At 37.8% G+C, this 27,300-nt stretch overlaps 1 protein-coding gene across 2 annotated transcripts in view; it reads right to left on the bottom strand.

Annotated features, from left to right (window-relative positions):
- TNKS (tankyrase) overlaps positions 1 to 27,300 on the bottom strand; it is a 227,929-nt gene that overhangs the window by 24,600 nt on the left and 176,029 nt on the right. For both annotated transcript variants that reach the window (XM_050801078.1, XM_050801079.1), the window contains exons 14-20: positions 27,031 to 27,176; positions 24,290 to 24,455; positions 22,630 to 22,849; positions 22,228 to 22,337; positions 12,778 to 12,966; positions 9,175 to 9,412; positions 8,397 to 8,479 (exon numbers count right to left, since the gene is read on the bottom strand). In XM_050801078.1, coding sequence (XP_050657035.1) covers positions 8,397 to 8,479; positions 9,175 to 9,412; positions 12,778 to 12,966; positions 22,228 to 22,337; positions 22,630 to 22,849; positions 24,290 to 24,455; positions 27,031 to 27,176 — 1,152 coding nt within the window. The remainder of the gene's footprint in view (positions 1 to 8,396; positions 8,480 to 9,174; positions 9,413 to 12,777; positions 12,967 to 22,227; positions 22,338 to 22,629; positions 22,850 to 24,289; positions 24,456 to 27,030; positions 27,177 to 27,300) is intronic.

Here is a 27,300-nt window from a genome sequence, read left to right as displayed (position 1 = left end):
TTCCTTTACAAACATGAGCTTACAATCTTTTTAAAGTTGTCTTGATAGTCTCATCAGCTTTTTTGCTTACTTGAAGTACTCTTTGATTTGCTTTTTGTCCATGAGAATTAAAAAAGGAGAAATAATACTATAGAAATTCAAGAAGATCATCGCTATATTTCCTTTAGATGATTTTGTTCTATCATCTACTGCTTGCCTCCAGATAGAGGAGGAATCAATAGCTTGAAAATGGGAAACACCAGATCCCAATATCCAGCAGGGAGTAGAAATGAACGGTGGGGAAAAGGGAGAGGCATTCAGCGCAAGTAAACAGAGCTCAGGAAAAGGAGAGAGCAGTTTTCAGACGATAGATAAGGAAGAACTTCTCAGTGCTAAGAAATACTCAAGCCTGGGACAGACTGCCTTAAAAAGCAGTGAGATTGACATCTCAAGTATTTAGTTAGATTACAAACTGTTTTAAAGAGAGGCTACATTTTAAAATTCCAATTTGGATAAGGAAAGAGTAGATGGTTTTTAAGCTCTCTCATAAATTCTCAGACTTAATCCCTTCTGCTTAAAATACATTCTGTTTTTATACAACATAGTGGTTTTTAATTTTTGGTTAGTTTTTAACTTTTGGTTATTTATCCCTGTAAAATGGAGATGATTAGTTGGCTCAAAATCACCTAATTCCCTTATGGACTAAAGTAGCTGGGACTCTACTACCACCCAGTGGCTATGTTCTGAACACACAGGATGAACTTGGGTAGCCACATTTCTTGAAGTCTGAACATGCATCTTTCCAGCCTTGACGAAGCTGGCCTTATGACAATCCAAATACCAGTCTACAAGATTAGTCTTTGATTTTCCCCTTCCTTGGAAAACCAAGAAATTCTTTTATAGACACTCCTTTTCCAACTCAAACAAGATCGCTTTTTTCCACTTTTAACTTTCAAGTAACATTTAAAAAACTGACAAATTAGGCCTGGACCTCTGCTGATTTTTTTGTCAGAATAAAATATGAGTTTGATCTTTCCAGTGAAATGAGCATACATCACTCATTCTTTGGAAATAATTTTCTATATTGCTTCTAAGTGGCCATTTAAGCAATAATTGCTGCATTGCACAAAGCAGGCAATTTACTTCCAATCACCCAAAAGAAAGGTTTCAGCAGAGCTTTAAAACAAAACAAAACAAAACCAAAAAACCCAGTTTTGAAATACACATCTTTGAGATGGAATAGTTTACAGAATAATAGGAGCCTTTACATTCTTAGCTAGACATGATTTTAATAGAATTTGGAAACTATGTTATTGATGTCCCATTTTTTTCTTCTAAATATTCCAAACTAACTTCAGTTTAAAACCAAGGGTCTCATATCTATGTGGTAACTTCAATTCAGAGAATCCTCAGACTTTTCTGAATTGATACACATAGTGCGTATCTGGAGGACGCAGACACCAGGCCAGCAGAACACAATATTCTCTACAATGTTCTAGAGGAATAATGGAGACTATTTAATATATTTATTCATTTTATAGCTCCAATCATAAAATGAATACAAAAAACCCAAACTGAACCAACAAAACAACCTGAAGAGACTGATAGCAAGTCACTTAGTTTAGAAGGCAAGGCTGAGAGGAGCTCTCACACCGAATGTGGCAAGTGGTCTCCTACCTCCTGGCATTTGTGTCTTCCCTGTAATCCCTTCCCTGTGTGAGACAGACTTACCAACTCACTTCTAACACATATGATACAGCAGAAGTGATGGGAAATTACTTTCTACATTAGGTGATAGATTGTGGCTTCCATCTTGGGCGCTCACTCTTTGGACTGCTCACCCTAGAAGACCTGGCCGCCATGCTATGGCAGACACTCAATGATTCCCACCTTCTTACACCACATCCTGTGTTCTCCCCTCCCCTGGAGTGCAGGCTTGCCTAGTGACTTGCTTCTAACCAAGCAAATACAGCAATGGTGATGAGAAGTGACCAGCAGATCCTTTTTCTCTTGCTGGCTTTGATAGTGCAAGAAACCATGTTATAGAGGCCCACATGGCAGGAACTGAGGGCTTCAGTCCAACAGACTGCAAGGGACTGAATCCTGCCAGTAATCATGTGAGAATGTGGAAGGGGATCCTTCTCCAGTTGAGTCTTTAGATGAGATACTGGCCCTGGCTAATGCTCTGTAGCCTTGTGAGAGATCATGAAGCCAAGGACACAACTAAGCTGTGCATAGAGTCCTGACTCACAAAATGTGTGCTGTTTCGAGCTGCTGAGTTTGCGGTATTATCAAGCAGCAACAGGTAAGTAATACTCCATAAGGTCACTCTGTGGAGAGGCCGACAGGTGAGGAATCGAGGCCAGTCAACCAACACTGTGAGCGAGCTTGAAAGCGGGTCCCCGCCCTTGCCAGGTGAGTCCCCAGGTGAGACTGCAGACCTGTCGGACAGTTTACTGCAGCTTCGGGAAAGACTTTGAGCCAGAGGCACCCAACTAAGCCATGCTTAGATTCTTGACCTACAGAAACTGTGGGATAATACATGTTTCTTATTTTAAGCCATTAAGTTTTGGGTAATTTGTTACACAGCAGTAGATAGGTGATCTACCCATGCTATCTTGGCATTTATCCAATTAGATACAGTCACACAAAAGGAATGAATATGAAAATACGTAACTAAAGAAAAAAAAAAGGCAATGTTTATTAGGCTATCCTGAAGGATAGAAGAGATGAAAAGCTATTAACCTGTGGAATCTGAAAAACAAAAAGGGAATGGGACAACTTTCTATACTTGCAACTGAATATAAATATACATTATTCCTGCAATTCCATCCAACCATTCATCATCCAACCACCATCCACTCACAGCTCAAAGCACTTTATTTACATTACCTCATTTAATCCTTACGATGATGGATAATGAAGTACTATTAATGTATTATGAGGTCACTGGTACTGAGAGAAGTCATGAAAACAGTACACAGAAGAGCTGAGATGTATAGCTGTATCTGTCTTTTCCCTGTTTCTATTCTTTAAAAGGATGACGAGAAGGCGAAAATGATTAAACATTAAATTTAGTTGTACTGAGTTACATGGTGTCCAATTTGTCTGCATATTTATCAGGCAGTGGCCACTGAAAAACCTTAAATGAAAAGCTAAGGAATTTAGATCTATGTCAGCTCATTCACACAAAAAATGTTTAATGAGTACCTTCTTTATGCTATATATTTCTTTAAAAAGTAAACATTTCATTTAATTCTAAAACGACCAATTATAGTTGGAAAGTTACATTGTTGGTCCAAATAACTGATAGTAAAAGAGTGGGGCCATGAAATAGAGTGCCAACCAGAGTTCATGTTATTTACTCGAGATAATAAACACACATAAAATGGGTCAATGTCTTAGAGAATCCCTAAGAGAACTCTCGTGAAGGTGGCCTGTTTGGTCAGGGCTGCAAGGAGGGCTGAGAAGGAAGGAGCAGGAAGGAGATGAGGAAAGGTTCTCAGAAGAAGGTCATAATTCAGCTAAGCAGCAGGAGTTCATCAGGCAGGGGAAGGAAGAAAGTGTGCTTAAGACAGAGGGAATAGCATGTGCAAAGGGAAAATCAGTTAAAAGAATACAGAGTATTTGAGGGAACTTAAGTACTGTAGTTCAAAATGGTGACAGGAGAATATGTATCAAGGATTAAAAGGAGGGAACGGCAGAGCAGCAGGCACAGAGAGGATCTTAAAGGGCCTTATCTATCAAATTAAGGGGTTTAGAAGTATACCAAAGGCTGGCCAGGTGTAGTGGCTCATGCCTGTAATCCCAGCACTTTGGGAGGCCGAGGTGGGCAGATTATGAGGTCAGGAGTTCGAGACCAGCCTGACCAACATGGTGAAACCCCATCTCTACTAAAAATACAAAAATTAGCCGGGCATGGTGGTGCGCACCTGTAGTCCCAGCTACTCAGGAGGCTGAGGCAGGAGAATCGCGTGAACCTGGGAGGCAGGGGTTGCAGTGAGCTGAGATCAGGCCACTGCATTCCAGCCTGGGAGACAGAGCAAGACTCCGTCTAAAAAAAAAAAAAAAAAAAAAAAAAAAAAAAAAAATATATATACCAAAGGCCCTGGGAAGTCTTTTCAGCAGAGTAATACGATCAATGTTGTATTTTAGGAGGATGAGACTGTTGGCATTATGAAGGGCAGATTTGGAAGGGAAAGCAACTGGGAACAAGATGAAGATAAAATGGCATGGAAGGGATGAATCTGAAAGCAACTGGAGAACTCTATTTACAGGGCCTGGTAAATAGAAATGGTTAAAATAAAAGAATGAATAATTAAAGATTATTCCAAAATTCTGCAGATGGGGAACTATGAGACTATTGTATCAAAAAAAGAAATAGAAATATCTGGATGGAAAGCAGGTTAGCTGGATTTTAGACATGTTGCTTCAAGATTCAGGGATTTTATATATACTCCTATCAGCTGTTAGACATTTTTTTCTGAAAATCATATTTAAATTAACTTGCTCCTTTTTTAAAACCTTGACTTGGTTATTATACCGAGGAAATCACAAGCTTGTTGGGCTAGTTATTTCTATCTAGTATACATTAAAATAAAATTATAATATTAAGAATAAAGACTATCCACGTGTCAGTTAAAGTCATCTTGCACATAAAGCAAAGGTCACTGCAAAAAGAGCTACCTCTAGCTTCTAAGAGTCATTTTACTTTGGGTGGGGAGAGAAAATTAGTTTTAATGAAAAAGACCTTTCTCTTGCTTGGGCTTAAAAGGTTGTATGGTACAGTAGTAGTAATAAGTACTAACTTTATAATCAAGTTCACAATGAATTACTGGAGGCCATGCTTTTATCTTCAAGAATTTGAAATCAAAATTTATCTGGTCATTTTCCATGAAAACACACAGGTTAACCATAAAGATGTCCACAAGCAGTCTTCCAAGTGATAGCATTTATGTTCCAGGAATTGCAGTGTAAATAAAATCTGTCTTTCCCATAGAAAAAGTGTTCTACCTATGTTCATAGGTAGAAAGCTATGTTATAAAGGAAGGGCCAAGGTCACATGGGTACTATAATTAACTAGAAAGGATACAGGTATATATTATTTAACATAGAACTTGGCAAAGTATCTATGGGAAACAAGACAATTTAGTTTAGAGACTTCCGAGAGAGTAACTGTGAAGATAGGAGGTGAGGCTATGATGTGCAGAAGGTTTTTTTCTGGGACCAGAAATAAAATACCTACATTCCACACCCCACTGGCATCCATGAGTAGGTACACAGGCAATGAGACATATGAGCATGTCAAAGCACGTCAGAAAACAATGGCTCCCCTGGCTTAAGCCAACCAGATATGAATTAAATGAGTACAATGCACGCACCCTCACTCCTCCCCCACTATACAAGTATGTGCACCATCATCACATATTACTGATATAGAATGTTAATGGGAGAAAATGCTAATGGTTAAAGTTATGGAAAAGGTTATCACATTTATTTATAATGGAAGGCTAGATAAATAACATTTGCAATTAAAATAAAAATACATTTGATTGCTTGATGATTGAGCCAGACACAGTTAGAAACGAAGAAAGGTAGTATCACTTGTCTGGAGGAAAAGAACTGCGCTTGGTAATACACATTAAATGCAATTATCTATGTATTGATCAAGAAAAGGCTATAGAAATTATTCTGGCTAAAAGAAAATCAATGGAACTATTTACTCAGAACGAAACTGCAGTAAAAAAAGAACAATGAAACTGATGAAACCAGAACAAGCTGTCAGAAGGAGTGACTAGGAGACTAAACTATTAAACTATTCAAATCAATAAAATGTGATAAATATGCCACAGGAAGTCAGTTACTGACAATGAGAATATACAATATAAAGTAAAAAAGAACTAACACATAAAATTATAATGCATACTGACTAAAAGAAGAAAATTAACATTCTTTAGAAAACTTTCATCAGTACATTGGAATTATTTGTTTGAGTTAAGGTCTTTGGTTTGTTTAGCAAAGATGTGTTTGAAATTTTACAATTATCGTGGAAATGATTTGGGAAGAACAGCTATAGCTGTAATATGGAAATAGCAGAGTATAATGGTTTTAAAACAGCTTGCACATGTTCCGTTAGGGAATAAGGATAAAGCATTCTTACTGTTTAGGATATTCTCCTAAGAAAGCTCCAAACCAGGGGATGAATAAATGGTTGGGAAAGAAAACGATTTGATAGACAGCAGTCTATATAAAGTCCTAACCATTAGACCAAAGGCACATGTGATGCATCACTGTATTAAAAGCTGACACAGCAGCACAATATTACCGAGAATTTTAACTCTCTGAACATTTGTAGGCATTAGGTTTCACCAGTAAAGGAAGTGATAGGATAAATGTCTTTTAGCCCAATTTTACACAGCTAGTAAGAGGGTAAAAGTAATTAGAATTAAGGTCTTCTTTTAGTCCAATGCTATCCCTACTCAACTGTTGTTATTAAGAGCATTAAAGATGAACTATAATGAAAAAATGTAGCTAAAAAAAAGAAAAAGCAGAAGAAAGTCTTAACAGTATAACTGATATAAAATAGAAAAAAGACCTGGTTTTTAAGTTAACTCCAAATTGACTATAAGCCTAGAAGGGAACCATAGTGGGCCAAAGGTGCGAGTGAAATATTGGAAAATTATGTCATATAAAGAATACTTGAAAAAACAGATGTATTCTAAAATAGGGAAGATGTGTAGAGGTGGGTGGTTGAAAGGTTGACACCTCTGATAAGTTGACTAGGTCTTAAAAAGATATAAAGGGACACATTGTGTTGTAGTGGGCTGAATGGTGGCCCTCAAAATGATATGTCTATGTTCTAATCCCCAGAACCTATGAATGTCACCTTCTTTGGAAGAAGAGTATCTGCAGACAAAATTATGTTAAGGGTCTAGACATGAGGAGATTATACTGGTGGCCTCAAATTCAATGCAAATGTCCTTAGAAGAGATACAGAGGACAGGAAGGCAATGTGAAGATGGAAGCAGAGACTGCAGTAGCGTGGCCACAAGCCAAAGAAGCTGCCAACCATCAGAAGCAAGAAGAGGCATGGAATAGATTCTCCCCTACAGCCTCTGTAGGGAGTATAGTCCTGTAAAACTGAATACATATGTAGACTGGAGATTAGATCTCTGTGCAAAACAGGGTGAGCATAAGCCCAAAACAAATGAATTATACCTACCAGCAGTTTTTGGCACACTTTAAGTTACAAGCATTCTATTACACCTGTCCCAAATTGTAACAAGGTATCTTCCCTGGCTAGAGGACTAACATGGGTGTTATTATACAAGGGCGATCCCTACACCTGGGAGAATAACTAAATTTTCTCTAAACACCTTTTCCATTCTAAAATTTCATGTATATCAATAGTCCATTTAAATTCAGGACTTACCAGCATTCAATATTTAAAGTTGACCATAATAATGAAAGCATACAATATTACAACTCCTTATACTGTATGAAAACAGTAAAACAAACAGAATAATCCTAAATTCATAAATGCCCTAATGATGACTCCATCCTTAGACCCTCACAGACATTTAAGATGGATCCCAAAATAGGGTGGGTCTATTGGAATGTATGGCCAACTTTTGGTTCAAGATTATTTAAGATTCCAAGTGGACAAGAGAAACTTCATAAAGGGGCGATTCTTAAAAGGTGCACTTGTCTAAGTACTACTGTGCTTTCCAAATTAATGGGCAACTGCTTCAGGAGCCTAGTCACGTGAATAATGAAATGAGATGAATAAAGACTGACACTTTTCGGAAACAAAACAACCAAGGACAATTACGAAAACATTCTTTTGAGGTAGATGCATGGTCTAAGCTTTGACATGTAATAAAATGCAAAGTGCTAGGCTGCTTATAAAGATAAAACAAAATAAAGACTCTCAATTGTTAGACAATTTTGGGGAGAAGTATAAAATACTGGGCTCCTCTGGCTTCTTATAGAAATGTGTTGTGGGTTTAAAAATAGCTCATAAGAAGCAAAAGAGAAAAGAGGTGGGTGGCAATTAATAATTCTTTTTTTTTTTTTTTTTTTTTGAGATAGGGTTTTACTTTGTCATCAAAGCTGAAATGCAGTGGCACAATCACAGCTCACTGCAGTTTCAAACTCCTGGGCTCATGTGATCTTCCTGCTTCAGCCTCCCAGCAGCCCAGTAAGTCACCATGCTCAGCTAACTTAAAAACATGTTTTCGGGTTTTTTTTGCAGAGATGGGGGTCTCGCTTTGTTGCCCAGGCTGGTCTCAAACTCCTGGGCTCAAGCAATCCTGCCTAAGCATTCCAAAGTGTTGGGATTAAGGTGTGAGCCACTGCATCCAGCCTAATTCTTAGTATTTAGTTTAAATGACTCAAATATATAAAAGAGTGTTTACCTGTTCTGTTTCAAAGATATCCCGAAGGTGTTCAAGGCCAAGGCTTTTTAGAAATTGGCTGATATTCATGTCAAGACCGGTAACTAAAACAGAAACATATTCAAGATTCTCAGAAAGAATTCTCTAAATATAAAGAAAATTTCAGTATCCATTTAAAGACATGACTCTGACAACCTTGGCTGTCAGATGATTTTACATGGCATAAAATAATACAGAATACACAGATTTAATTCAGACACTTTATTTCTCAAGTTGATTGAGAAATAAAAGCAGAGCGTTTTATCTTTATCAAATTAGTATTTGTATCAATTCTAATATGGTTAGAATATAGAATTATAACTTATTGTAATTTATAAAAATATAGAGAATACTAATTTTAAAATATTATAGTATAATATTTATACTATAGAATGCTACTTATATAGAGAAATCTAAAGCTTTTAATGAATTAAAAAATCTAAATGTATCAGCTATCATTTTAGTTTTCATTCCTGAAATGACCTCTCAGTTGTGTTCTGACATAATTTCAATATAAGTGGTTCAATAAGATGCTGGTTGTAAACAGATGCTCTAGAATATACAGAAATAAGAACAATGGCAATGCCAAGAAATGTGGCAGTCTTCTATGAAGAAATATTTCTTATAAGATGTTGTGTGTATGAAAATTTACAGACAGGACGTCTCTAATGGAGGCGTTCAATAATTATCAATAGAAAAAAGTAATTCTGCTCCACTAACAAAAGGTATAAATAAATAAGCATTCACGGGGTCTACTCACCTTCTCCTTCCTTCCTTTCTGTTCCCGCGGCGCCATCCCCTGCGTTGGAGGCTCCTCCTACAGCCAACTCTGCTAAAGGGCCAGTGAGGTTGTCTATGCTGCTGGCAGCAGAGAGGCAGGAGGGGGTGGATGCTGGTGAGATCAGAGAGGCACTCACTACAGTAGCCTGAGGTTTAAAACAGGTAGGTAAGGCCTCTGGGGGCATGGCATCTATCAGCAAAGCTCTGATATCGTCAGCCTAAAAAAATGATTAAAAAAAAAAACGTGAAAAGACTATATATTGAAATGGTAAGTTTTTCACTAAGAACCAAATGCTTTGTGGATTTTTTCCTTAATGAATGCCTCATTATCTATCCCCTTCTGGTTTTTGATCATTCCTTCTCCTATCCACAGCTCCAAAGAGTTTCAGTAGTTTCAGTAGACAGAATTGGAGAAACCATGTAAGTTTTAAAAATATTTCTTCTTTCCTTAAAAAAAAAGCACTTTCAGTGTTAACTGTCACCCTTCTTTAGAAAAATTTCCATATTTACTATATTTTGTTTATGTTTAAACAGCTATAATAATCTGGTTATTTACACTTAATAATGTCATGTAAAATTAGCATCTGGTGAAATTTCAAAGGGATGACACTCTTAGCTCATTTATTCATAAACTTTACAGTTTTTAAGTATTAGATGCAACTGCTTTTCGAGTATGCGGGAGATAGTCTCCAGAGACAGCCAGCCATCAATTCCTTCCTCCCGACATGCATGCCTCCCCTTGAATTTCTACCCACCTTGAATGTGCTTTGCCCTGTGAGTTGTCTTGCCCAATAGAATGCAGAAGTGATGTTCTGAGGCTTCTGAGCCAGGCTTTAAGTGGATTGGCAGTGTCTACTTTTACTCTCTTAGAAGCCATCTGTCACGCTGTACAGAAGTTTGGGCTAGACTACTGAGGGCTGAGATCCTATGCAGGGAGAGCCCTGCAGGATGAAAGGCTATCTTGGAAGCTCCAGCCTCTGCTGAGTTCCCAGGTGCAGGTAACTACAAAACCAGCAGAACTGCCTAGCTGAGCCTAGTCAACTCCCAGAAGTGTGAGAAATAACAAATCGTCATGTTAAACCCTCACTGGGTTTGGGGGTGGCTTAGTGTGCAGCAATAGAGAAATGAAATGCACACCAGTACCGGGAAGTGGGGTGCTGGTGGACATGTGGCTTTGGTTGGAGGTGTGAAGGGTGGCCTGGTTATTGCTGAGGAAGGCTGTGAGTGGAAGACAGGCAAGTGCAACTGAAGGCGAGAGAAAGGGGACTGATGCTGTGTAGCAGAAAGTTTGGCAACACTGGCACATGAGGTCTTATAGAAGGCAGAACGTGAACCTAAATAAACTTGTAAATTTGGCTAAGGAAATTTCCAGAACAAATTTTGCCTCGCCAGCTGGACTGGTATGTTTACAGAGAGAAAGGAACTGTTTAGTTCTCTTTAAGGAAATGTATTCACCCAAGATTTGCTAGGTTAGAAAATAAAATTATTCACCATTCCCAGCCTCTCCATCAGCAAAAGTTTCTTCAAGTAAGGCATAGCCTCAGGCCAAAGGTCAAATCTAGGGTGCTGACAGGAAAACATGGCCTCAGAATAAAAATCACCAGAAGTATAGATATATTACCTCAAAATCTTTAAAAAACCTCTAAGGTGGTACCTTGTGAATTCCCTTGGCTAGATGAAAGAGCTTCGAAGGGTCTTATGGGCATTGCCCCACTGCACCTTGACTTGGAATCCATATTACAGAGGGACCTGTCTTGAAAAGATTTGTGGGTGGGGCTTTTGGCTGATGGAGTGGTGCATAATTTGATGGGAAATCCAAAAGTTTATAAAGGAAGAGTTGTACTATTTTGGACTAAAAGGGACAGGTAGATTAAAATAGTAAAAGGCTTAGGGTCCCCAAAATTTCTAGGAGCAGGTAAAAGGTTGAGAAAGCCATTTGGCTGTAAATACGATCCATTTCTTATGAAAAGAGAAGGATAATTCAGAGGGCATGGCCAAGAGCTACAGAGGCTGGGTACAGTGGCTCACACCTGTAATCCTAGCACTTTGGGAGCCTGAGGAAGGAGGCTGAGGGAGGAGCCCAGGAGTTCAAGACTAACCTGGGCAACAGAGCAAGACCCTATCTCTACAAAAAGTAAAAAAAAAAAAAAAAAAAAGCCAGGCATAGTGGCACGTGCCTGTAGTCCCAGCTACTTAGAAGACTGAGGTGGAGGGATGGCTTAAATCTGGGAGGTCAAGGTTGCGGTGAGCCATGATCATGCCACTGCACTCCGGCCCGGGTGACAGAGCCAGACTGTGTCTCAAGAGAAAGAAAAAGAAAGAAAGGAAGAAAAAGACAGCCACAGTGAACCACTCCCTGGGAGCAGAACTGGGCCCTAATCAGGCACCATTCCCTAACTCCAGAGTAGACAGCCCTGATAACACGTGCCTGGCTGAATTTTAGAACTGCTAAGGACCCAGTGATGACTATCTGTGCCCCTTGTTGGTTGGGGGAACGAGTGGCAGGTAAGTGTAATTTGAATGTGGGAAAAATAGATTTAATTTGTATTCACAGGGAAGACTGTGGCTGATTAAAGATGGCCATGAAATCTTTGCTTCTCCTTTCAAAGAAGGTGGAATCTATTTTCCTATCCCTTGAATCTGAGCTGAGTTCATGACTCACTTTGCACAACAGAATGTGGCGGAAGTGACAGCATGTCAGTTCCAGGCTTAGCCTTAAAGAACAATGGCAGCCTCTGCTTTCTCGCTCTTGAGATGCAATTATTTGGTGAAGAAATTCCAACAAGACTACTTAATGATGAGATGCCACGTGGGACTAGAGAGGCCCCAGCCTTCTAGCTGTATTTGTCAAGGCCCCAGGCATATGAGTGAAGCCGTCTTTATGTTTCTGCCCCAGCCACCAGCTATATGCAGTTACACAAGTGACCCCAGGTAAGACCAGAAGAATCTCCTAGCCAACATACAGAATCATAAGAAATAATAAATCATTATTATTTTAAGCCACTAAGTGTTTTGAAACAGTTGCTCAGCAATAAATAAATGAAACAGAATATAACTTGAAAAAACATTTCTGGCTTAAAAAATTAGAAATTATTGTGACTATACAGTAACTCCCTGATTTTCAGAAAGTTCAGGGAAGAGGATGTGGTGCTTAACTTTGACTCTGCAGTTAAATAATACTGCCCAGAGTTAATTTTTCTTTGACCATCTCACGGACTTAGGTAAATCATCATGAACATTAGTTGCTCTACAATAATATGCCAAATATAGAAGGTACGAGATAAGTTTATAAAGGAAGCGTGTGGCAGGTGAGGGTACACTCTAAAAATGTGTTTTCTTATGATTCATGTTTTCCTAGCAGGCTAAGAATGGCAAAAAAAATTAGACTAACTTACTGATTAGTTTGCCTTAGAGTTTTAAATTATATTTTCATAGAAAAAGTGTGAACTTCAAAAATGTTCAGAAGGAGATCTCTGTTCTAAGTGAAATAAACATGACTAAAAGTAAGCTGGTGAGCCTGAGAATTTAATGTCATCTTGGAAAGTATAAGGAACAATACTCAGTATCTGAAATGAGGACTTACTGTTGCCAGATCCAGAGGCGTCTGGCCTTCCTGGTTCTTCATGGTGGGGTCTGCACCATGCGCTAGAAGGAGGGCGCACAGCTGCGTCCTTCCTTTCTGGGCTGCTTCATGGAGAGGAGTAAACGCCCACTTATCTGTTGCATTTACACACGTGTTGTATTTTATCAATAATGCCGCTATGTCAACATGCTGAAGAAAAAGAAAAGGTGATTAAGAATGAGATCATCTGGTAAAGCACCATCGTGTATACTTGTTTTTATTTAATAATTCACTCCCTCTATATCTCCATTTTCATCCTTAACAGAAGTTTCTTCTAAAAAATAAAAAAGAATTTCAGTCTTCTACCTACACTTTGGACTCCATCTTTTCTTGCCTCCTTTAAAATCTCAATTACACAACTATACTATTATCCTGTAACTGTTCATGGGCTTTTTTCAAAAAAATTCATCCTTCTAATATATTCAGCTTTATTTTAAAAACAAATATGATGTAAGGTGTTTCGTTTTGTAAAGTGAAACTAGTACCTAATTCAAGTCTTCTGTTAATGGTCTAATCGATCTGCCAAACTTTTCAAACACGCATTCTATTCACATTGATTCTCTTATCTTCCCATTTCTTTTCTAACCTAATGCAATCAGATTTACTGAAATACTCATCTCAAAGATTCTCAATGTTTTTGCTTCAGCCTTTGAAAAAGCAACGTAACATTTTATGAAAATTGGTCTATTATGTCTAAATGATTGAGGGGTGGAGGAAATGTTAGCAGCAGACATGCCAATAACCTGGGCGTGAGGTGATGAGACCCTGAACCGTTGACAGTTACAGAAAAATGGAAAAGAAGGGCTAAATCTGAGAAATTTTGAAAGAAAAAAAATTGGGTTTAGAAAGCCAAATTCACAACAGAAGAGAAAAAGTCAAAGATGACTACATTTTCTGGGAAGGGGGGAAGGAGGGGAGAATCTAGAAGATTAGAAAATAAGATAGAACTATTAACAGAAATTGAGTTGTAAAAGTTTAAGTAGGGGCTGGGTGCGGTGGCTCACGCCTGTAATCCTGGCACTTTGGGAGGTTGAGGTGGGCGGATCACCTGAGGTCAGGAGTTCGAGACCAGCCTGGCCAACATAGTGAAACCCCGTCCCTACTAAAAATACAAAAATTAGCTGGGAATGGTGGTGCAAGCCTGTAATCCCTGCTACTCGGGAGGCTGGGGCAAGAGAATCGCTTGAACCCAAAAGGCAGAAGTTGCAGTGAGCTGAGATCAGCACCACTGCACTCCAGCCTGGGTAACAGAGCAAGGCTCCATCTCAAAAAAAAAAAGGAAGTTGAAGTAGGTATGAAACTCTCAGATACGGCTCATTGAGATAGTAGGCACCTTCTGAGGTAAAACCTCCAAGTAAAGACATTCTGTAGATGGTTTGTCAGAAGAGGCTGGAGCACAGTCAAGGGGGCATCGATTCATTCATTCACTCACTCACTCTCCCGCCACTCACCCACTAACCAGCATCTGCTCAATACCTACCAAGGGCTGAGGATTGGGGCTGGGGGCTCCAGGGAGATTATGAAATGGAATAGTGGATTAATAGTTGTAGCTACTTGACAAATGAGCTCATTAAGGAAAGGAATACAGAAAGGTAATTACAAGGTGGATAAAACGTTGAAAACAACAGTATTTTGGACAAGGAAAGTGGAAGAAAAATCCTCAGAGGAGACAAAAGGAAAAATGGAAGCTGGAGAAGAACTATAAAGGAGCAGGACTATAAAAGCCAATATAGGAGCAAGTTCCATGGAGACCAGGTTCACTCAAGAAAGAGCTCCATATAGCAAAAGGCTTCAGCTTCTTCTCAAAAATCCTTATAAAATAAGCTAAGACAATCAATTACACAATAGGCACTACTGATTCAACAGATAGGCTTTTTAAGAATATTAAAAATAGGCCGGGCGCGGCGGCTCAAGCCTGTAATCCCAGCACTTTGGGAGGCCGAGACGGGCGGATCACGAGGTCAGGAGATCGAGACCATCCTGGCTAACACAGTGAAACCCCGTCTCTACTAAAAAATACAAAAAACTAGCCAGGCGAGGTGGCGGGCGTCTGTAGTCCCAGCTACTCGGGAGGCTGAGGCAGGAGAATGGCGTAAACCCGGGAGGCAGAGCTTGCAGTGAGCTGAGATCCGGCCACTGCACTCAGGCCTGGGTGACAGAGCGAGACTCCATCTCAAAAAAAAAAAAAAAAAGGAATATTAAAAATAACTTGTATATTTCTATAAATACATTTAGGATGTTAGGCTGGTTACCACTTATTTCTGAGATCCATTTCAACTCCAATATACTATAATTCGGTGCAATTGGCACATTTATGTCCCTTACAGACACATTTCCAGGCATAACTTGGTCAGTTTGGATAATTAACTCAAAAGCACATTATCTGTTGAGAATACATTTCTAACTCATGCTGCTGCTCAACTACCATACATTGAGGTTTTTAAGGAAGACATGTATGAGAATGGAAAAAGACAGGGAAGGCCAAGAAAGTTCCCAAGGTGCTACTAAATGCGTGTCACTTTCTATCTTCCTTAAAATATCATTGTCTTCCCTGCACTCTTGAAGACACTCACTTCAAAAAGAACTGGCACTTTTTCGGAGGTAGTATTTAACTTTATGTAATATAAATATCTGTATTTCCTAATTTTAGAAATAGTAGTTTCTGAAAACGAAGTGAAGAACATTTCTCTAAAAAGAAAAGTACAGATCAGTCAACTACTAAGGAAAGTTTCCACATTTGCTCTAATAATACAAAGTAAAAAGCTGCCAAAAAAACAAAAAGTAGGCCAGGTGCAGTGGCTCACTCCTGTTATCCCAACACTGTGGGAGGCTGAGGCCAGCAGATCATTCAAGGTCAGGAGTTTGAGACCAGCCTGGCCAACATGGTGAAACCCCATCTCTGCTAAATTACAAAAATTAGCTGGGTGTGGCGCCACACACCTGTAATCCCAGCTACTTGGGAGGCAGAAGAATCGCGTGAATCCGGGAGACGGAGGTTGCAGTGAGTTACGATTGCACCACTGCATTCCAGCCTGGGTGAAGAGTGAGATTCCATCTCAAAACAAAACAAAACGAAACACCCCATAAACAAAAAATAAAATTAAAAAGCAGTATAATCAGACTAAGGCTTCTCAGAACAGGATATGTTTGGTGATTCTTCTGGCATTATACTATCACTATAAAATTAATTCTATAGCTTAATTATTTTTAAATTTTCTAACACAAAAGATGAAAACAGAGGTACCACTTGTGGTATTATCAAAATCACCTAAAACAAAACCAAACCTAGTAATTTATCTCCCTTATTCAAAGGCTATATGTTGAAAAAAGACAGTAATTTTTGTTAAGTTAACCCAAAAGCACGGAATAATTTCAAGCTTCTCCCCAGTGAGGTTACAAGCTATTTAAACTGTTTCTGATGATTAATTTTATTGAACTCCCGTGTTTACTGGCAGAATAATATCATTTGGTAGACTAATTTACACAGGCTTCCAAAATTACAAAAAGTCCAAGGAAAATTACATGTTTGTGTATATGTGTATAAAATGAATTGTATTATCTAGTATGCATTATTAAGCTTTCTTTATATTGAAGTTATAGTTTATGCTTGGACAAACCAATTACATGCTTGTGAAATTTTCTGACAAATGTCTGAAAGAACAATGAACAGGAAGGAGTATATTACTACCCAAATAGACTAAAAATATAGTTCTTAAGCTGTTTAATTCTTTTACATAGCTATACCACAGAGGCAAAAATAGTAACTGGAATTTAAGGCTGACAAATCCAATAAATAGCAGTTCAATTCTATTCAACACAATATATAAGAGCAAAGTACTGAACTAGATGGTCCAGAAAAGAAACTGATCTCTGTTGGAATGTTTCCAGGAGAAACAGACAATTTAACATAGTTTCAGAATCCAGCTACAATACAAAATGCTTTAAATGACAAATACAACATAAAAAGACTGGGAAGCCTTTAATTTTAAAAAGGTGGGAAGTAGGGGAAAGAGAAATGTGCTTAGCTTCAGTTAAAGCCATTTAACTGTGTAGATGCTTTATTACAATTATGTCATGAAAATTCCCCAGATGTTATCCATTTTAGAGAAAGCACTGGAAAATAAAAACAGTTGAGAGAAAATGTATCAGCCAACTGATTTACTCTTATAAGATATAAATTTACATGCTTCGTCGTAGTAAGTATCAATGCCATTTACTGACTAGCAGAAAAGTTAACTGTCTTGCGTAAACATGCATTCAAATATAATACAAGGCATTGTTATATAAAGAACACCAACACAGTAAGGCACACTACCACTAATATCAGCTCTCATGCAACTTGTAATTTTTATTGATGCTTCTTAAATAAATATGTATTTTTTTCTCCATTCGGAAAAACTGAGGTTCTTTTTATACAAAAAAGGCTCAAAGACACACAGAGCAGACTGGGCTCTCTAGCGGAAAAAAGGTAAACATGTATGAAGGAATAATGAACAAGAAATAACTGTATAAGTAAAGAACTATGTAATTTCACAGCTACCTCAGATTATTATTTCATCCTCAGGCCAGTCAATTAATCTGTGTTTATTTAATACAGTACTGAGCCAGTCAAATATATAGATTGTTCCTAAGGCTGTGAGATGTTAAGAGTGACATGCAGCCCTTATTCTGACTGGCTCAGTACAGAGGCTGTGGGAAGCGAGGAATTTACTAATTTTTAGTATCTCTGTCTCTATCTCTCTCTCTCTCTCTATATATATATATATATATAGATATAGAGATATATATATACTTTTTGGTAGAAATAGAGATACCTCTCTCTATATATATAGATATAGAGATAGATATATACTTTTTGGTAGAAATGGGGTCTCGCTATGTTGCCTAGGCTGGTCTTGAACTCTTGGGCTCAAACGATCCTCCCGCCTCAGCCTCCCAAAGTGCTGGGATTATAGGCATGAGCCATTGCACCCAGTCATGAAGCAAGTTATTTTATAATAACAGTATTTTTATAATCCCTTACATTAGATAAAGGAATTTCCACATGCACGGTCTCATTTAATCATTACAACAACCTGGAAAGAAGGTCTTGGAATCCAACTTTTCCTACTGAGAAAACCGAAGATGAGAAAAATTTAGGCACTTGCTGAAGACTACTGGGTTATAAAACAGAAGAGGAAAGATGAGATCCCAGATATTCAGACTCTAAGTTCAGCTTTCTCCATTAAACCACAGATGCCTGCAGAGTGTGCTAGACTAAAACACAAGAGCCATTTTCCTTCCAAGCTGAAAATGGGAAAGAAAATAATATTAGGAAGAAGAAATTATTTAAGTAGAGATCCCTGGGTAACACTATACCTACAATTGCTCTATATATTGCTTAATTTTCAGTATAGAAGCTCTATTCCAGATGATATGCCACAGAAAATCTACTCCACAAAATGATTATATGTGGCCAGGCTAGTTCAAGCATCATCAAATTCATGGGATGAATATAAAATAATCAGTGTTTTGCCATCCTAATAGAAATGTAGACTGGGGCCCTATGATTTCATTAAAACGTCCAGCCAAGGCAGGATAGAATGAATAAAAAGGAACTTTTGAAAGATACACAGATTTATCAATCTACAAATAATAGAAACATAGTTATATCTACTCCTTAGCTGAGGGGAGACAATGTAGCTTTTTACACTTTTTATATTGTGTTAATATTAGTACTCCTTAAAAATACAAATATACGTATTTATCAGTACTCCTTAAATATATATATGGATATATATATCCTTAAATATGTAAGTATACATATTTAAACGGCCGGGCGCGGTGGCTCAAGCCTGTAATCCTAGCACTTTGGGAGGCCGAGACGGGCGGATCACAAGGTCAGCAGATCGAGACCATCCTGGTTAACACGGTGAAACCCTGTCTCTACTAAAAAATACAAAAAACTAGCCGGGCGAGGTGGCGGGCGCCTGTAGTCCCAGCTACTCGGGAGGCTGAGCCAGGAGAATGGCGTAAACCCGGGAGGCGGAGCTTGCAGTGAGCTGAGATCTGGCCACTGCACTCCAGCCTGGGCGACAGAGCTAGACTCCGTCTCAAAAAAAAAAAAAAAGTATACATATTTAAGGAGTACAAATAAATACTCCTTAATTCATTATATTTTAAATATTTATTTATAAATATTTATTTTTTAAATATTTATGTAAAATATAATTATATATAGATACGGTCTCACTATGTTGCCCAGGGTGGTCTCAAAATCCTGGTCTTAAACCATATTGCTGTCTCAGCCTCCCAATGTGCTGAGATTACAGATGTGAGCCACCATGCCTAGCCTTACTTTAAGTCTATTAATTGAGATTAAGAGAAATACTGACTTAATATGGTTACTGACTGGTTACTCATAATAGATTATATTATAGGTTTTACAAGGGCATTAAATAAAATTATTTTGCAGAGCAGAGATTCTGATGGGGAAAATGCCAACCGAGAGTCACTGTGGGTCATATGAGATTGCTGAGGGAAGTGGGTTGCCCATGTTAAAAAACAAACAAAAAAAAGATATTATCACACTCATGTATCTGACCAAAAAAAAAAAAAAAAAAGGTCTAGAAACCACCAAAGTGAAAGTTTGTCAAAAAAAGTGATAGTCATCAACTCGCGGATGCCTGAGTTTTAAATTTACAAGTTTAATACATGAAAAAATTTTTGAGTGACTCAATCCACCCTCACAATGAGGTAAAAATACCTGCTATAAACATATTATATAGCCCATTTGCCTTCTTCTGTACAAGGATGAGATGCACCAGGCTGATCAAAACCTCTATCAAATGCCCTTTACATAGCCTGGAGAATTTTTTGTTCACTTTCACCTCAGTAAGTTACCTTCATTTACAAACAGCTAAGCAGTAGGGATTTAACAAACATAAAAAGAGATAGTGAAAAAAAGTATTCATTATTTTTTTTCACTTGGAGTTAGAAAAGGAGAAGGGGAGTTACAGGTGATGGTGAATTAAGTTTATGAAAATGAAAGCGTGGACTTCTGGTCGGGAGACTGATTGCATTACACCTCTCTTCAACTGACAGCAAGTCAGCCTCAAGGGAACATGAAGTTGAACAAGGTCGACCAGCACTCTACGTTACGCTTGAGCCCCAAGAGAACCACTGTACATTTTACTGTCTTCACAGTGGTCATCAAGTGACACACATGTAGAGTAAGTAACATCTTAACTGATGGGGATCAAAAGGTAAAATACTTACTTTATAAATTAACTTTTCTTTATCCTCTGTGACAGCTATAGAGACTGTGCAAGGTGAAGACTAATGGAGTAGAACACATCTTAACGCTAGCCCATGAGAAGAATGAGGATCAAAAGGTAAAATACTTTATAAATTTTTTCTTTTTCTTATCCGTCGTGACTGCTATAAAGACTGTGAAAGGTGCAAGCTAAAGGAGTAGAACTTCCCTACATCCACAATGTATGGGATCTACTGCAGTCTACACAGTTGGCAGTGTTAACATAAGCTTTACTATAATTCTATGGCCGCCACCTGTCCTCACTCATAGCAGGTTTACAGAGAAGATAAAAGATCTAATTTCAGTTCTACTGATCCCATTGGCTTTATAAATTCTTAACTGAAGCTAAGCAAAAGGATTAGTAGAATACCATATGAAGAGAACAATTATGCTAAGAAGTGCTGAAAATTATAATAAAATCCAAATGATATACATGTATAGTTATAACTTAAGGGTCAAGAATTACATGTAATGTATATGTAGTATGTTAGCAGCAAATATTTAGCATGCCAAGTCTTTGGTAGAAGTATTTGTTGTTCAGAGAAATTGAGAGCCTTATGTGAAGGAAGGTTAAAATGTATATGAATTTTAATAAAAGATTACTCATCTTTAGAAAGATAACTTTAAATATTGTAGTTTCAAGATGATTTCAGTACTAATACTTATTAAATATAATTTTGACTAATTTATATCATACTTAGAGGCATAATTTTCTTTCAGAAAACTGGATTGTTGCTTTCCTTAAAAGTATCCCCACTCCGATTTGTCATACAGATCTTTGTAGAATGGGCTTGAGAGATGACAGTCTCATTACGAAGGGCCAGGGAGAAGGCAGTAGGAGGAAGAATATGGTAATCAAGGTGGTTGGTTTGGTTTGGTTTTTACTTACAGTTTGTCAGGCTTTTGCAAATCTAGAAACCACCTTCTATCAATAGTGATTCCAACTGTGAGAACACCTGGTATGTATGAACTGGCATCTGTGGGTTTTTATAGTCAAGAAGGGATTAAGTGGATGAACTGTCAAGCACATGAGCATTCCTCCTATTTCTGCCGTGAGCCATCAGGCTTGAGTGAGCCTTAGTTACTTTCAGTCAGTTCTGACATATGGCATCAAGGCACTGCAATCCATTTCTCTTCCTCTTACAACTGATGATAGTGTTTGAAAGGATAACTCTGGACTTTCACTGGGAGGTTTTAGCTAGTAATTCCTACTCTATGAAACCATATATATCAACTGCTCAACCATTTAATTTTTTTTTTTTTTTTAAATGAGGTCTCACTATGTTGACCAGGCTGGCCTTGAACTCCTGGGCTCAAGCGATCTTCCCACCTCAGCCTCCTGAATGGCTGGGATTACAGGCACATGCCACTGTGCCTGGCTACTCGAATATGTTTAAGGTGCTGAAGATAAATGTAAGCCACCATACTTTCCATGGCTGTATAACAGTCGCACAGCTTTTATAGTTTTTAAAATCTACTTGGAGTACAGTTAAGAAATTGATATTTATTATATTATTTTATATATTATATTATATTATTGACAAATATAAACTGAACACCCGTTACATGCCTATTATTGTGCTTGATAATGTGCTGAGACCAAAAAGCAATAAAAAGCATGATTGTTGGCCAAAAGGTAGTTAAGTTTAGCTGGGAAGAAACGCCAAAACTCTGAACAAAAGATTAAAATTGTGCTAAATCATGCTATTAGTTAGATATCTACTCACTTAACGCATAGTATGCATTTAACAAAGTCGTAAATGCCAGGGAAGTTTTCTAGATTTTATTTTATTTATTTATTTTTGGGATGGAGTCTTGCTCTGTGGCTCAGGCTGGAGTGCAGTGGCACAATCTCAGCTCACTGCAAGCTCCGCCTCCCAGGTTCACACCATTCTCCTGCCACAGCCTCCCGAGTAGCTGGGACTGCAGGCGCCTGCCACTATGCCTGGCCAATTTTTTGTATTTTTAGTAGAGATGGGGTTTCACCGTGTTAGCCAGGATGGTCTTGATCTCCTGACCTCATGATCCGCCCGCCTTGGCCTCCCAAAGTGCTGGGATTACAGGCGTGAGCCACCGTGCCTGGCCAGTTTTCTAGCTTTCAACGTTAGTATGCTTACCCCATAAGATGCCGCATTATGAAGAGGAATTAAACCACCCTTGTCCTGGGCATTAACATCAGCTCCATGCTCTAGAAGATATTCAGCTACTTCCAGGTTATTGTAGCCTGCTATTTAGAGTAAAAAAAATACAGGAAACGTGTCAGCTTAAAAGAAAAAAAATACATACATATAAAATAAGGACCAGAAAATGTTAAGGTTTTAATACTTTTTGCTTCAAAAGTTAATACTATTATCTCATAATGGAGGGACTTCACAATAAGAAATTATACAAAACTATGTCAATCAAGAGCATTTTACTAAGTAGTCCCATTTATGTTCAGCATGGCTTTCATCTTTTAGTACACTGTATCAGGTGTCCGAGAAAGGAAAAGGAGGCATGGAGGCACTGGGGGCGCTCACCTGCCAAGTGCAGAGGGGTTGAATTTCTGCCCTGGGTGTCTCTGCAGTTGATATTTTCGGGGGTACAGAGCTTCTGCACTCTTGCCAGGCAGCCCTTCTTGGCAGCATCCAACAAGGCAGCATCCCCTCTCAGTAAGTCCTGAATATCTGTGTCTCCTTCTTTTACCAAATCCAAAGGTGTATTTCCATCTCTGTTCTTTTTAGTTGGATCTGCTCCATGCTACAAAGAAGAAAAACCAAATGGGGTTTGTATTTTCTATAGTATCTTTCTGTAGTAAGTAGGTAGGTAGGTAGGTAGGTACTTAATTTACTCTACCTTTGTTCCTCCAGGGGAAGGTATCTATGCTATATGCATTTTGAAAAACACTTTGCAAAATTCCTACTTAGCAATATAATGGATCAGCTTTCTAACTATTAATACTACTCAGTAAAAGCTTCAGGATCAATGGTGATGATAAAGTAGGGAGACTGTTAAGTATCTTTGAGATAACTTGTTTAATATACTTTTTCTCTGATTCCAAGTTGTCTTTGGAAACCTATTTTACTTTGAAGAATAGCATGGATGTTAATTTTGACCAGATTCAATTACATAAAGATACTCGGTAGGTATGAAAAAGAAGAGAGTAAGACACACTGGTAAAAAAGGACTTAATTCTAAAGGCCATCTTTAGAATTAGTAAGAATAAAGTTTGGTAATATTTTTAATATTTTTATCCTAAGTCTTAACATCTACCATGAAATTAGATATAAAGGTATTAAAATTAGAGATTTTAAAAGTTTAATTACCAATATCTATTAAATAAAGTAAATAGAAGTCAGTAATTTTTATTATAGGTTGGCCACAAACTGTAGTGGGCTCACTGCGGAAATTAGTTGTAAGTCAAGTTGGACAATGGATTCACAATGACTTGGAAGTTATTTCTTACCAACCAGTGATAATAAAAATGAGTATCAGATACTGTGTTTTTCTCAAGATTCATAAGAACATATTTGATATCATAAAAGTGAAGGGAGAAGAATTTTATTTAAACACATCAATTTTTTTTTTCTGTAGTTAAAAAAAAGCAAGAGAAAATCTCATAAATACACATCTGGTCATTTTTTAAAAATATACTTTAACTTAAAGTGAGCATAAATTATAGTTAGTTTCATATAACTACTAGTTTTTACTCTTTTACATGTATCTCAAATCTATATGAACAACTTTGTCTAGAGATTATCTTATATTTTAATAAAAATCTGTTATTAAAATAAGTTCTTAAAAGATACAATGTTTAATGTTTACTAATGAAGAATGAGTTAGTTAACAATAATAAAATAGCCAACAAGGAAAAAAAAACCAACTAGATTGAAAAGCTTGTTTCTCCTGTACAATTTTTTCTGTTATTAATACTATAAGTACTAGATAAGCAATGCAAACTATTTCAGCTCTTTGTAAAACCTACTTTGATGAATTTTTATGACATGGACTTAATCAAACCATTTCAGATATTAAGCTATGTATCGTATCACATAAACAGTCTTCGGGGAAATAGAAAATGAGAGCAGTCTTTACAGCAGTATTGTTCTTAATAGAATAACATACCCCAACTTACTTTCAAGTAACAACCAAAATATAAATACAATTAGTCTATATTTCATAACTTTTTAAACTACATACTTTTAAAAGGAGCTTGCAGATTTCATACTTTCCTTTAGCTGCTGCTTCATGGAGAGGGGTAAATTTCCATAAGTCCGCCACATTGACAGAAGCCCCATGCCTTACTAAAAGCTCAGCCACCTCATAGTGTCCATATGAACAGGCATTATGAAGGGGCACCAAGCCACTAAACAAAAGAAAATTATTTTAAAGTTATAAAACAAATCTTTGAGTTAAAATGATTCTTATAATAAAAATACTACCATTCTTCTACGGTACTGACTATACTGAACACTGCTCAAAAAGAAATACACCCACCTCTGTTCTTTAAGATATAGTTATCCATTTGTAAATAAGGAGTAGTAATTTCAAAAATGTCCTTTCAATGTAAAGACTTTTTCCTAAGTTTCTTGGGGATGGATATATACTCACAGCAATCCTTATCTTTATGAGTTTTACTAATGAAAACTGTATGCTTACTTATAAAAAATATAATGCAATTAACTTATTTAGGCAAGTTCTATCTTGGTAAAAAGTTATTTAAATCATAGTGGTGATTGAATCATAGTGGTTTAATCATAGTGGTGATTCAGTGGTGACTTCCGTGCACAGGTTTAAATACTGAGGTACCAAACAATGAAAATTCACAATCCAGGTAATTCAGAAAAGTATTCAGTGAGAAAAATGATGATGTCAACTGTAAGTGCTACTCAGATAAGAAACGGGCAAACTATTCTGAGAGGAGTCTAAGCTCTGATCAGTAAGCAGTTGACATTCTAAAAGGACAAAAAGATGCTCCCACAAAAGAGTGCATCAAAAGAACAAAATGTCGAACTTAACACATGGCAGAAGCAAAGTATTGAGTGCATTTTTTTTTTTTTTTAGTTTTGGGATGAAATATGCTAAGTGTTAAAATGAGCAATAGAAGCAAATGCTGCTTGCTCTCCAATACACTGTAACACTTTGAAAGCACTAGTGATATTGTTAGTGAATATTCATGTCTGATGTGTCCCTTTTAAAAGATAAATAAATACATAATAGTTCAATGAGGCCTAAATCGTGCAGTTTAATTCTACTGTGCACTGCTATGTAATTACACAGAAAGCTATTGGCTTATTTTGAGATGATGTGAAATTAACTCACAACACGGGAATTCCTATTAGTTAAAATATCTTTCTCACATTTCTAAGTAGCTGCCTTAGGCTTTGTCTAGACAAATTAAAATAATTTAACAAACTAACATGAAATATAGAGTATCTGAATTAGTAAAAATAAAATTATGCTTCTAGGAATACTGATGACTTTGGGATGGATGACTTCTTTTTAGAAGAGACTATACATTTTTAATAGCAAAAAAGAAGAATAAACAATAACTTACAGACTATATAAAAACATTCATATAAGGCCAGGCGTGGTGACTCACGCCTGTAATCCCAGCACTTTGGGAGGCCTGGGTGGATGGATCACGAGGTCAGGAGATCAAGCCCATCCTGGCTAACCCAGTGAAACCCCATCTCTACTAAAAATACAAAAAATTAGCTGGGCATGGTGGCGGGTGCCTGTAGTCCCAGCTACTCGGGAGGCTGAGGCAGGAGAATGGTGTGAACCCGGGAGGCGGAGCTTGCATTGAGCTGAGATCGCGCCACTGCACTCCAGCCTGGGTGACAAAATGAGACTCCATCTCAAAAACAAAACAAAACAAAAAACAAAATTTATATAATGCAATAAAATACTATATACAAACATTAAAAGAATGAGACTACTAAGTACTGATATGGGAACACTATTCAAGATACACTATTGGGTGGAAAAAGTAAACTGCAAAGCAGACCGTATAGGATGGTACCACCATTTGTGTTAAAAACCACTACCACCACCACAGCACACAGACAAGTCTATGCATTTACAGTACCTGGAGGAATACATTCAACATTTTAATGCTGTATCTCTGAGCAGGAGGTGGGCTGACAGGAAATTTTCACTTTCTATACTGTACATTTCTATGTTTGTTTTTTTTTTTTTTTTTTGAGACGGAATTTCATTCTTGTTGCCCAGGCTGGAGTGCAATGGTGTGATCTCAGCTCACTGCAACCTCCACCTCCCGGGTTCAAACGATTCTCCTGCCTCAGCCTCCCGAGTAGCTGGGATTACAGGCACGTGCCACCATGCCTGGTTAATTTTGTATTTTTAGTAGAGACGGGGTTTCACCACGTTGGTCAGCCTGGTCTCAAACTCCTGACCTCAGGTGATCCGCCCGCCTTGGACTCCCAAAGTGCTGGGATTACAGACGTGAGCCACTGCGCCTGGCACATTTCTGTTTTTTGTTTTGTTTTGTTTTGTTTTTGTTTTTTTTGAGACAGAGTTTCACTCTTGTTGCCCAGGCTGGTGTGCAACGGAGCAATCTCAGCTCACCACAAACTCTACCTCCTGGGTTCAAGCAATTCTCCTGCCTCAGCCTCCCGAGTAGCTGGGATTACAGGCGTGCACCACCACACCCGGCTAATTTTGTATTTTTAATAGAAACAGGGTTTCTCCATGTTGGTCAGGCTGGTTGCGAACACCCAACCTTAGTTCATCCTCCCGCCTTGGCCTCCCAAAGTGCTGGGATTACAGGCGTGACATTTCTATGTTTTAATTTATGTTTTAAACAAAAAAATGAGGATTCCTTTTTTAATAAAGAAAAAATCTAAGACTTCAAAAATATTAAAATTTTTTTAAGCATGAAGAGAATGACTCCCAAACAGCTAACTTCTAACACGTACCCCTTGTCTTTGGCATGGACATCGGCACCGTGGTGTAGCAGGTACTCTACAACAGACACGCGGTTGTAGCCTGCCGCGAAGTGTAAGGGCGTGGAATGCCGGCCCTCTAAGTCTCTACAATTCACATTTTGAGGGCTGCAAAGTTGCTTTCGTGGTACACACACAGAGACAAACACAAAACAAACATTACTATTTATTCACAGGTTTTGCCCCAAAATAGTGCAACATCTTGGATAAATAAATTATAATTTTCTAATCAATATTTATTTC

Source organism: Macaca thibetana, chromosome 8 (genome assembly GCF_024542745.1).
Source record: "Macaca thibetana thibetana isolate TM-01 chromosome 8, ASM2454274v1, whole genome shotgun sequence".
Taxonomy (NCBI): Eukaryota; Metazoa; Chordata; class Mammalia; order Primates; family Cercopithecidae; genus Macaca; species Macaca thibetana.
This window is presented reverse-complemented; position numbering and strand designations above follow the sequence as displayed.